This window comes from Molothrus aeneus, chromosome 1 (assembly GCF_037042795.1).
Source record: "Molothrus aeneus isolate 106 chromosome 1, BPBGC_Maene_1.0, whole genome shotgun sequence".
NCBI lineage: Eukaryota > Metazoa > Chordata > Aves > Passeriformes > Icteridae > Molothrus > Molothrus aeneus.
This window is the reverse complement of record NC_089646.1, coordinates 86,375,330-86,387,400: the sequence shown is the minus strand read 5'-3', so window position 1 is coordinate 86,387,400 and position 12,071 is coordinate 86,375,330. Positions and strand designations below refer to the sequence as shown.

General features: G+C 40.2%; 1 protein-coding gene across 2 annotated transcripts in view; it reads right to left on the bottom strand.

Annotated features, from left to right (window-relative positions):
* FHOD3 (formin homology 2 domain containing 3) overlaps positions 1–12,071 on the bottom strand; it is a 377,898-nt gene that overhangs the window by 47,094 nt on the left and 318,733 nt on the right. For both annotated transcript variants that reach the window (XM_066560163.1, XM_066560156.1), the window contains 2 exons: positions 11,106–11,264; positions 2,626–2,808 (listed from right to left, as the gene is read on the bottom strand). In XM_066560163.1, coding sequence (XP_066416260.1) covers positions 2,626–2,808; positions 11,106–11,264 — 342 coding nt within the window. The remainder of the gene's footprint in view (positions 1–2,625; positions 2,809–11,105; positions 11,265–12,071) is intronic.

Sequence of the window (12,071 nt, the reverse complement as noted above, 5' to 3'; positions counted from 1 at the left end):
ATTCCTTTTTTAAGACCTTTACAGCCCCTTTGAGATAACAGAATTTGACAATATCTGCATCATAAGTAATTTCATATGAGGAATGAGTAGCAACACAGTGCAATTTTTTAACCTCTTCTGTCTGTGCATTTAAACTAGGATCCCAAAAGAAAGGAGAGGGAAATTATTGTTCTGCTAATGACCTTTGGTAAACATTTAAGTTAACACTCATTCATTTTTCTTTCATTTTAAATATTCTATAGAGAGCAAAGAGTGAATATTTATTCATCCAGTTCAGCTCCTCACAGGTTGAGGATGCTCCCTACAAATATACCCCTACTTGCTTCAGTTAATTAAATTCAAGCTAAGAAAGATTATTTCTCTTATTATGCCTGAAAAGCTTTTAATGAACATAAACAATGTATCACTTAACCCATTTCTTGAACAATTAATATTCTTTTCTTTCAGGTTGTCAGAGATGAAGCTAAAAGCTACTTAGGCAGAACTCTGTTCTTGGCAGGTTAGCAGAAGAGTCTCACGTATGAGAAGCCTGGTCTTACCAATAACTCAGGTATTTCACACTGGTGGTAACAGGGACCATCTAAAACTTCCAGCCTCATGGAAATAATAGCACTCATATCTTACATAAAATGTATGTGGGACTTGGTAAATAATATGAGTGCATTCTGAACTGCTATGAATTTTCCTTATTACAAAATAAGAATCAAAAAGAAAAGATCAAGCAAATGCCGGACAAAAAAAGAAAGGCAAAGCTGTGGACTTAAGTGATTCTGGGACCTATGTTTCATGAAGTGTTTGCCCTTTTGCAGATAGATCTTCTGAAAAAACATAGTTTCAAGAATAGAAGAATGTAAGCAGCTCAAGGGTCTCTTTTATCATCATAATCACTAATGCAAATTACTTCATTTTTTTAAAACTGAGTATCACAGTATCTTATTTCAGTCCAAATAACATGTACCTTTACTGATTACCTGGAACTCTGACCTTAACCTTTTGTAACTGGAGACACCCAGGTGCTCACTCTGCCTTGCACTCCTGATGTCTGATCCTGTTTCTTTGTCCTCACCCAAGACCCAGGCTGTCTGTCCTATCTATGCTTCTCTGCTAGGCTTATCACATGCTTCTCATACTTTATCACACTTATCACATGTTACTTCCTCTAGCATTTTATGGTAAGTACTGTGCTTAGTCCCATCTACCTTGAAACAGGGACAAAAATGTTGGTTTTGTCTTCCCTACAGCTGTTGCTTCTCTGAGTAATTTAAGTATTTGAGACATTTTGTACTAGCATGCATTCTACATGAATTTTAGCTGGCAATAAATTAACTTTGTGGCAAAAGTAAACTCAGAATTTCTTTAGCTTTTAGTGGTGCTTCAAATGTTGCTTTTTGATTGAGAGGACCCTAGAAATTCTAGGTATATGCAGAGATTAGTAAGTACTGCTAACTCAGCTTACATGAAAGGTACAATTTAGCCTTGTGGTAGCTTCAAAGCAGAATAAATAGCTGTACCAGAGTGAAAAAAAATGAAAACAAAACAGAACGAACTGGCAAAAAAGTATTCATGCCAGATACAAGTATTTTGCTATACAAGTCAGAAATGTAAATGGCTAATACTAAAACATTCCAGTAAAAATTCTGAGTATTTGTGTGATTGCATATCCTAACATCTAAGAAAATTAAATAAATGTTGAGTAATCTTGACAGTATCACCTGCAAATCAATCCACTGTCGCACAACTCATTAAATAACCATTGCTACGTAAACGTAAGGAATTTTCACAAGCACGTGAAACTTTTTTCACGTTTCACTTTTTAGAATTCATATCACACAGTTATACTGATTTTTCAATACACATCTATGTGCGCAGATACAAAACGAATATGCAGAGGAGAGAGCTGCTTTAATGGTAATGCCAGGGGTATGCACCACAAGTGCAGCAAAAAGGAAGCTCCTGTGCAGAGATTCCTGAAAGACCTTGTGAAAGGCAGCAAGTACCTGAAATCCCCTACACAGTTTCATTCTGTCTCACCTATGCACCAAATTTTTATCCACTTTTTAAAAATTTGTGCCCGTGATTCATCATGTTGACGGACACCCCAATAACAGTGTTCTTTGAATGAATGCCAGCCATGGAGAAGGTGGCAACAACTGTGTGTGACTGAGCTGAACTGTCTTATCTTTTGTTTAGAATTTTGAGAGCTATAAACAAAAAGAACCGTAATGGATGGTGTTTTCCTTAGTTTAAATAGATGTAAGATCAATGCTCTCATGATATAAGACTGAATATGGTAGTCCTTACTCAATCTTTATGGAAGAAAAATTCTCATTGCTCAAAAGTAATTTCCTGAAAAACAACATCTGGAGAAGATGTGGCAAAGATTTAGCCCACTTCTTTGTTTCAATATCATTAGTGACTAATTAAAGGAAGGAAGACATAATCTCCTAATTTTCTTTTATAGAAGGAAGAGATTATGAAGGATCAGTTTAGCTGTTTCCTGCTTGGCCACTGAAACAAAAGTGACCCATTTACCATTTCCTCAAAATGTCCATATAATACCAAGGTCAGGGAAAGATTAAGCAAAGCCTCGGAAGAGTCTCCACCCATCCCTGTGCTTTTCCTCACCTTTTCCACTATCTCATAGTCCATCTTGAAAGCCCAGAGCTGGAGCCTGGCAGAGAGTTCGCTGATGGAGGAGAGGGTGAGAAGGAACTGCTCAGCGCTGCCCAGGGGGACATCGGGATTCGCCAGCTGGGCCTCCTGGATCTTCTGCTTTTCCTCCTCGGTGGGGATCATGGTCAGGATTTTCTGTACAGGGAGCCAAAAGGCAAACATCAGTGGTGGGGCTGAGAGGAGTGTGAGGGCTGGTTGCTCTGTGACCCAACAGCAGCCACAGAAGAAGTCCTGGAGTCCTTGGCTGTTAAATTAGGACAGTATAGCAGCAACCAAAAACTAATCCACTGCACAAAACAAGGACTGCTATCTCACACACCTGCAGTTTGTTTAAAAATGTATCTGGATTGAAATTTTTATTTTTTTAAAATCTGTATTCAGTAGATAGTAAGTGGCTAATCATGGGATGAAACACTGAAGGGCATGAAAGGAAATCGGTTAGGACTGATCTCATCAACTTTCATATGTTTAAGTCAGAACTTAATATCTTTTTGTAAATTACATGAGGAAGTAAGGGTAGAAGGAGAACAGTTTTGTGGCCTATGATTTACAGCAAGTCAGACTAGACTTTAAGGTCCCTTTTAGTCCCAATATCTACAAATCTTCTAGCACAATTTTAAGTATACAGGAATAACTTGAAGACTCCCGTCCCTTGCTGTCCCCATCATTTCTTACTTTTGTTTAGTCTGTTTTGTTTTTCTTTTGGAACATGGAAACTATTACAGCTTACTAGGTCACTCTTAAAGATTTCACCCTGACAACTTCCAAAGGAACACACATTGAATTTAAAGCTGAATTATGCATTGCATAACATATGGCCTTTTTTTCTTTTTATTTGAAAACGGATCTCAGTATTTTCAGTTTCTGCTGTCAGTGTGGTACAAAAAATTTAAATTTTCCCTTTAAGTCATGAATTTTACAGACTTGCTTAAATGTGTCAGCTTTCCTTCTGAAATTATTGCTCTCTAAGGTATTGCTTCTTAATCACTTTTTAACACAATAAATGCACTTCAAAATAAAAAAGAAAATCAAAACATAAAGGCATCAGATAAGTTGAGGTCTCTGCCGTACTGATCAATGCCTCCTTAAAGCAAAGCAGATTTCTAACACAACTTATGTTTATTCATCTCAGGAATGACATGTTTTTGCTGTAGCCGTCTATAATGATAGAGGCTGTTTTGAAGGGGAGGAGAGAATAATAAAAATACAGCCAAAGAGCTATCAGACCTGCCAATCCAAACTACAGCCTTGTTCCAGCACTGGACATAGCCAATTTATCAAAGCAGCACAACTGCCCCCTTCTAGTTCTGAAAGTTTCCCTGGCTGTTTGTACAGCACTGGAGCTAAGTGTGGATAGAAAGCAAGGGACTTCTCTTGGTCAATCAGACAAAGAACAAAAGTAAAGCAGGCAAATAAGGTTCAATTTGTTGAAATGGGACTTATTTAATTTCAGCCACAGCATTTCTATTGCTGTCCATTTTCTTCTGTTGACTTCCATAAACATTTAAAAAGAAGAATTTTTTTCTGTTAATGTTGCCTCTCTCTCTTGCTCTTTGTTATAAACAATGACAAAAACAAAAAAAAGCCTCCTTGCTTGGACACTCAAGATTCCACCTAAATAAATTAATATCTTAAGGAAAAAAAAAAATAAAGAGGAGGAAAATCCCTCAATACACTCTGGTGCTTTTCCTGAGCCTGAAAGGACTGCTTGGAAAATATTCTGATGTACACGTGTTTCAAATGACAGCATTTGTGTATTGATTTTGAGATGTGCCATCCATCCATCCATCCATCCATCCATCCATCCATCCATCCATCCATCCATCCATCCATCCATCCATCCATCCAGCCATCCATCCAGCCATCCATCCAGCCATCCATCCACCTAGACATGCTAAAATCTGTAACTTGGGTCATACCTAACGTAAAACTAGATTTCTAATTAGCTGCTTTATGATCTCAGTGCTGAATCAATACTCACATAAAAAAGTCTGAAAAAAATCCCAGACTGAGCCTGAAACTCATAAAGAAAGGTTCTTTGCAGTGTCCCTTGAAGGAGTCAGGCATCTTAGTGCCTACTCCTCTCTTCCACAAGAGGAAGACACACCCTCAGCTGAGACAGGGCAGCTTGCAAATAGGATCAAATTGGACATCCATACATGGAGAGTTTAGCAGTAGCCATGTGATGGGTGTAAAAATGCTTCTGATGCATTTTTGAAGGCTAACGCTGCAGCAGTATTCTCAACTGCCTCCTACAAATAACTAGGATTTTGGCAGCTGCTCAGGGATCCCACAAGTATTTTGTGGTGGGGTAATGCCTTCACTCCAGATTTTACACTGCTTTGGGGCATTTTAAAAAGAGCAAAGAAACAGTAAGCTTTATTTCCAAAGGGACTCTCCTCCTCCTTGAGCTTTATATAAACATCACAAGATAGATGGAGCTGACAAAAAGAATTCTAGTCCAAGTTCTGCAAGACTGCTGTGCTGCATACCATACTCTGTGAAACAGGGGATGCCAAACAAAAGAGGCTGTGCTTGTGGTGCCAGCTGCTGAGGATCAGCCCTGCTGCTGAAAGCCCTGCCTTGGTGGGGCCAGAGCTGCTGGCAGGTCTCACACCATCCAGGGTACAAGTGTCCCCATAACAATGACCTACACCAGCACTCCTGAACCTGTTTGGGCAAATGATTCTGATCCTGCTGGTCATCATCCTTGGTGTGCCCCTGAGCAAGTAGAGGCACTCTTCTTGATTCCCACTCTGTGACTAATTTGAGCCATTTGTTTGGTGCGGGAAACTGATGAGTACACCATCTGTCACTTTTTTATTATTTTAGTTTTTATTTCTATTATTTTTTGAAAAAAAACCAAAACCCTAACATTAAAAGTAGCATAAAATCACAGCAGGGCAACAGGTTACTGGCACCTGATGTGACCATTAAATCACAAACAACTTAGAGTCCAATCATTAGTTCATATTGCTCTTCCCAGTACACAGAATCCCAGAGTGGGTTATGTTGGAAGGGACCACAGTGGGACTACTGATCCAAGCTCCCTGCTCAAGCAGGGCCATCCCAGAGCACATGGCACAGGATTGCAACCAGACGGTTTATGAATATCTTCAGTGAGGGAGACTCCACTGGACACGTCGTTCCAGTGCTCAGTCACCTGCACAGTAAAGAAATTCTTCCTCACATTCAGGTGGAACTTCCTGTGCATCAGTTTTTGCCCATTGCTCTTGTACTGTTGCTAGGAACTACAGAGAAGAGCCTGGATGCATCCTCTTGACCCTCCCTTCAGATACTTAAAATACTCTGAGTTTGCTTTTCCCCAGGCTGGACAGGCCCAGCTCCCTCAGTCTTTTCTTGTAATTGAGGTGGTGTCAGCAGCCTTCAGGTCAATGAAAGGAGAAAGCTTATCAATAAACCCTATGCTCATATTCTCTAGTACATGTGACAAATGTATTTCACCTTCATGCATTCTCACAAAACTGTTTGGGCCAGAGCCTTATGTTTTGAGGAAAACATGTGTGCAAATAATTTAGGAAAATAAGCAATTTTCCCATGAGATAATGGACCCCAATTATTCTGCTGCCAGACTCAGCCACCTGCTTGAACTTCCAGCGAAGGGATCAAACTGCTCATTTCCTGGACTCTGCCACCGTGAGGTATAATCTCCAAAAGTTCCTAAGAGGGAGGACTTAACAAAACCAACATATGGCTGAGGGTGATGGACCTCAGTGTGGGATGCAAGGAAGCACCTAAGCAGTGATGGTGAATAGCCCAGTGCCTCTAAGGAAATTAGGTGCTTAAGTTTTCTCTTTCATGAGATACTGGGGCTTCTCAGTGATGATGAGGTTGCAGGGGTGTCTCATCTTTGGTGTTTGGTTTCACCTGATCTTACCAGGTGAACAACAGCCAAAGAAAACAGTAACTCAAATATCTGCTTGTTGTTGTTGTGCCCAAAGCTTTCTGTGGCTTGAGGACTACAAATACGTAAGCTGCATCACCAAGTACATGTTAGTGGCTATCTCATCAGATATTTGACAGGCCTCAGAAGACAATCCAGCTCCTGAAAGGCAGTCTCACATTTCAGCTTCCCATGCTGCTGTTAACAAGACCCATTGCTGGTTCGCACTACCTGCTGAAACTCTAAGAAATGTAACAGCATATGAAGGTCAGAACTTCACTGTAAGGGAAGCTGCCTGCACTAATTTTATTACAACTCTTCCAAAAATGATCAAATTCTGAGAAAGAATTACATCTAAAATGCTGATGACCATCCCTGTAAACCGGGATCTGATACCTCAGACCAGTCCTCTTCCTCAGCTCTCTACAGAAATACATGAACATGTCATTGCTGGTCACAGGAACTGCAGATTATGTTTTCGTTCGCTGCAAGGAGAGAAAGTGTGGCTTTTTTTTTTTTTTTTTAATACAGTCTGAAACATATTAGGGCTGTGATATGCTGACTGTGGGTCAGCAAGGCACCACTGAGGCCATTCTCTCTTCTGTCTAGAGTTGTGAAAAAAGGTGTTCTTTCAGGTCACATAAGCTAGCATGGTTTGAAACATCACACTCTTACAAAGCATTAGACAAACAAATCGGAAACTGCAAATGTTGATGCACCATGTCAATGATCAGAATAAAAATGTAAATACCTTACTTGTTTACAAAAATCAAATTTTGATTTCTCTTTATACATATCACCGTCTGGCTTTTTAAGATCAAGTTCTCACTTCTTACCCTTTTTTACATCTCAGGGCAATCTAGCCATTCCAGACACCAATACTTCAAGTTACTTATTATGGGTAGGCAGGGTGTAGCACACCTGGGTATGGAGGGTACAGCACCCAGAGAGATTTTTTTTTTCATTTCAAAGATTTATTAAAAAGCTATACCTACTAATGCAATCAACATTGTGTAGCATCACAAAGACATATTGTAAAGCAGAAAACAAACCATGCTAATTTCCTCACAGCATTACCCTAATTTTAATCTGCTGAATTAACCATAGTCTTTGGTATTGCTTGATTTTGGTCCACATTTCCTTACTAAGCAACCTTTTATAGAGGGATCCACTCATTTCCTTCTCTACAGACAAGCACCAAAGACTTGTTTATTGGACTCCCTTCTTGCAGTTGCCTCTGATACATATAAGTTAGGTGCCAGGATTTTAAGCTTGCCTCTTTTGCTTAACTCACAGCAAGACCTCATCCATTGTAGGGAGGCAGTTCTTTATTCAGCAGTGAGCTCCAGGTTGTTTGAACACAGTGAATGCCAAGTTTTCAAAGAAAGGAAAACACAAACACTTTGGCAAATGTAAGATGGCAAAATTTTTTTTTTTAGTTGGACTGGCTCATGCTCGCAAACACATGATGTGCATTCCTTTGAAAATACATTTCAAACAGTGCCTGCTTTGCATACTAAGTGGACTACATCTGCCTTTCTAGTGTCATGGCCCCACTTTCTGCCTTTTTTCACAGTTCAGGGATACCTAACTGCTTTAAGACCAAAAAATATGCAACATACTTAGGAACAGAGGGCTTTAAAATAAGTGGAGTATTTTTTCCACTTAGTTACATATTTAAAGTTAAAAAGTAAAGTATGGATTACTAACAAGAATTCAATGTCAAAAGCAAAGCATCATTCAGCAGATGTAGGGCAGCAGTGGAGGCTCTACTGGACCCAGTGCTCTAACTATGGGATGAGTAGATGATGAACAGGGCTATCATGAACCTGGGCCTGCAGCCCACTGCGTCCCTGCTTGTTGCTAGCACTACTGCCAGCACTGCTTTAGTCCACTGTCCTTAAAGGAATCCTTAAGGTCACTTTTAAGGCACCATTTAATCCACCGAGGTGCAGAACTAAAGGCACACACACACTCACATGACAGTGACAATGCTCCTCAGCAAAGGACACAGCACAGAGCTCACTGCCAAGGCAAAGGTGACTTTTTACACTGTAGGTGCTCTGCCCTTTGTTGGATCTGACAAAAGCTGAAGATGATCCTAAATTGTAGCTTCTCTGAAATATTAGCAGTGAAGGTTATGTTGCCACTGCACATATCTATTTTCCTGTTCTCTTTACATCTCTCTTCTGCTTACTGGATGTGACATCTCTAGATCTGCACAATTATTGTGCAGAAAGGCTTTTGAGTATCCACTGTGGTACAATTTTTTTATTAAGCAAATTGCATTTTTTTTCCATACCAGTCCTGCCTCAATCAACCCCATAGAAAAGCTATCAATTGCATTATATAGCAAATTGCTGTATTATCTGTGGGTTTTTTAATACATGAAGCTGATTCTTACACTATTACTGATTCATTCAAAGTGACTATGAATTATTTCCTGATGTTTAGATGGATATGAACCAGAAAACCTCTACAAATCCAGACTGAAACAACAACCTCTCTTCCCTCTGTGCTAAGTTAAGGGCTAAAGCAAATGAACAGACAGATAAAGAGAAGAGACACAGGAAGCAAAGCTTGCCTACATTGTAGACCAAAGGAGCAGTATGGAAAACTGGGGCAGAGATCTGATGAAAACAGTGGGGCTCACAAACATGCATTTTTGTACCAACCTGTGTGCTACCTGGCCAATTCTGTGTAGCTTAATCTAGACCTCTCTATCACTATAAAGGTCTGACTCTGTAACATGCTGTAAGAAAAATATGTAATTTGGGATTGAAAAGGAAATTTGCATTCAGTGTAGGGTTTTACTTGATAAGAAGTAAATAAAGATATATAACTGAGGGACAAAAAGCACTTTTCTCCATGGACATAATCCTTTCCAACCAATCAAGACTTCACTCCTCAAAGTGCAGAGTATCTGGGCTCTGCTGCACTCACCCTTTTTCTTGATTTCAAATATCTGAATGATCACATGAGGATTACTCACATCCCTAGCTTCAAGCTGTGGGGACAGACCTCAGAGACCTTTCCTTTAGCACTGGGCAAGTATATTAATAGTGTACAATTTCCTGTTTTCTTGAATTCTTCAAATTGAAATCCACCTTCATATATATTTTAAATTAAATTATGGGTTCCTGGCAGCTAATGGAAAGGCCACCCAAGGGAGGGTGTGGTGGTAAAAAGCGCAGCTGTGGACACCACAACAGGTGGTTGGCAGATGGGCAGACCAGAGACAAATGTTGGCAGTAGAAAGGATGGGCTGTGCAGAGCACCTGAAGCCAGAGAAGGACACAATTCTAAGGAGATGATACCCAGAAGTTAATGAAGACTTGTCCTCCTTTGTCAGCCATTTTATGTTGGACTTTGCATGGAAACTGCCTACAGCACTGAGATCTGTGAATTGGGCTTGGCTGGAGGGGTACTTCTCTCCAACATTTTAAAGCTTAGTACTGCAGACTGCAGTGGTGGGTACATGGGCTGGGTCATGAAATAATTACTGGTGTTAAGAGTGATCTGTCACCTTCATAATATGAGTAAAATATGCATACAGCAAAAACTAATATAGCTTGGGGAAGAAATTATGTTCTAGTAGGGACAAATCAGCCCCTGGCTTCTAACTAGAAGGATCTTTTGCCTTAAGCATTTCTTTTGCATGCAACTGTTGGTGATACCATTTTCATTCCAGGAAGCTTTTCTCATTTTCTTTTGTAGTCAGCAAGGTGGAGGTGGAAAGGGGGAAATAATGAAACAGTGCCAAACCACTAAAAGGTGACTGTGAATTAATATTTGATTTCTGAGAGCCACTGACTGAGATTTGTAGTTGTGCAGATTACTCTTACTAGATGATACAGGCTTACTGAAAAAAAAATTGAAATGAATATGACCATAATGAAAAAAACAGTGGAGCCACAGGCTTCTTTTACACTTCACAGAAGAAAAATGTTTTGATAAAAAAAATAATAAACAGAGCTCATCTTGGATCTTGGTAAGAATATCTGCAAAGTCAAACATGTAGTGGTAAAAATTACATCATCTGTAATCTTTATACCAACTGCTTTTCTTCAAACAACAGTAACACAGAAATGCTATTCTGGGCAGAACTAGTCTCTGTATTTGTTTTCCATTAGATATACAATCTAGAATGACTCCAACAGCTTAGCTGGGCATAAAATTTATTAAACCCTGTACCAGTTGCATCAGCCCTAGTAACTCACTGCCTGGTTTTGCTGCTCACAATATTTCAGTCAAGCTTCAGATAATACTCTGAAAAACCTGACAGGAATTAACACCATTGCTACTCAAACAAAGCAGATAATCCATGATCACTGAGCATGCCTCAGTGATCATGATACTTCCTGCTTCTGAGTCCACTACACTGGTTTCCCATATTTCAACACTCAGACATGACATAATACACCCCCTTTCTCCTTCTTCCATGGCCAGTCTGGCCTGTACCATATGCAACATGAGGAAAAAAAGTATTGAAGATGCAGACTTGAAGACATTGACTGTTCTTTCTTACCTCTATTCCTTCCTTGTTTAAGGCATATTCATCAAAGTTCAAAATAGCAGTCTTGATGGTGCGGGGAGGGGGCAGCACAGTCAAGCCAATATTAATGGCGTTGCTCCGCTTTGAGTCCAACACAATGATCTCCTGTCGCTTCCCATCTGCAGCAGTTTTCTTGGTAAAGAATAGAACAAGGTCATTATTCCTCAGATCTGTTTTATAAAGGAAAAGTCACTCCTTTCACTAATGACTTCCCCCACTCAAGAAAGCTGACACTGAGTGTAAACCTAATTTATTTTTAGGCATCAAAACAAGCTGAATTCTTGTAGCACATCCTTATCCTATCAACATGAGCTGCCAGGATTCAATCAGAGATCTGAACACTGCTGTGCAAAGCAGAGCTAGCCTGACAGAGTCCTCAAAAGGGCAGTTTGGGGCAGGAGCCAGTCTGAAAAATACCTGAAACTGCCTCTGCCAACCCAGAGCTCTGCTATGCAACAGGACTGGCCAGCACAGGCCTGCTGGGGCAGCAGCTGGGCAGCCAAGGGGCTCCAGGGTTCAATTCCCTGTTCGATGCACCAATCTGGACCCTCTCTCACTTGTGTGTCTGGCTGGGAAACAGAGTAGTTCCCACGTGCCTCCTAGCATTCTCCTGTGTTATAAATCCACCTCGGACACTGGCAAAGGAGCTGTAGGTGCCTCTCTGGAGGCACTGGCTTGGTTTTATGACCTTAGGCTGCCAGGGAAAAGTTCTAGGACCTTGCTGCTCATGATATGTCTGCCAAGTCCTTCATAGATGCAGAAACATTTCAACTCTTGTGGTTCTTAAAAAGTTGTATTTGAGACTATCCATATCCTTGGATCTTACCTCCAGTACAAAAAATAATAAAATCACAAAGGACTGGCAACATATACTTTAAATTCTGTTCTAGAGTAGATCCAAGGAATTTTTTTATCTTTCTCCCCATCCCTCATAGTGGC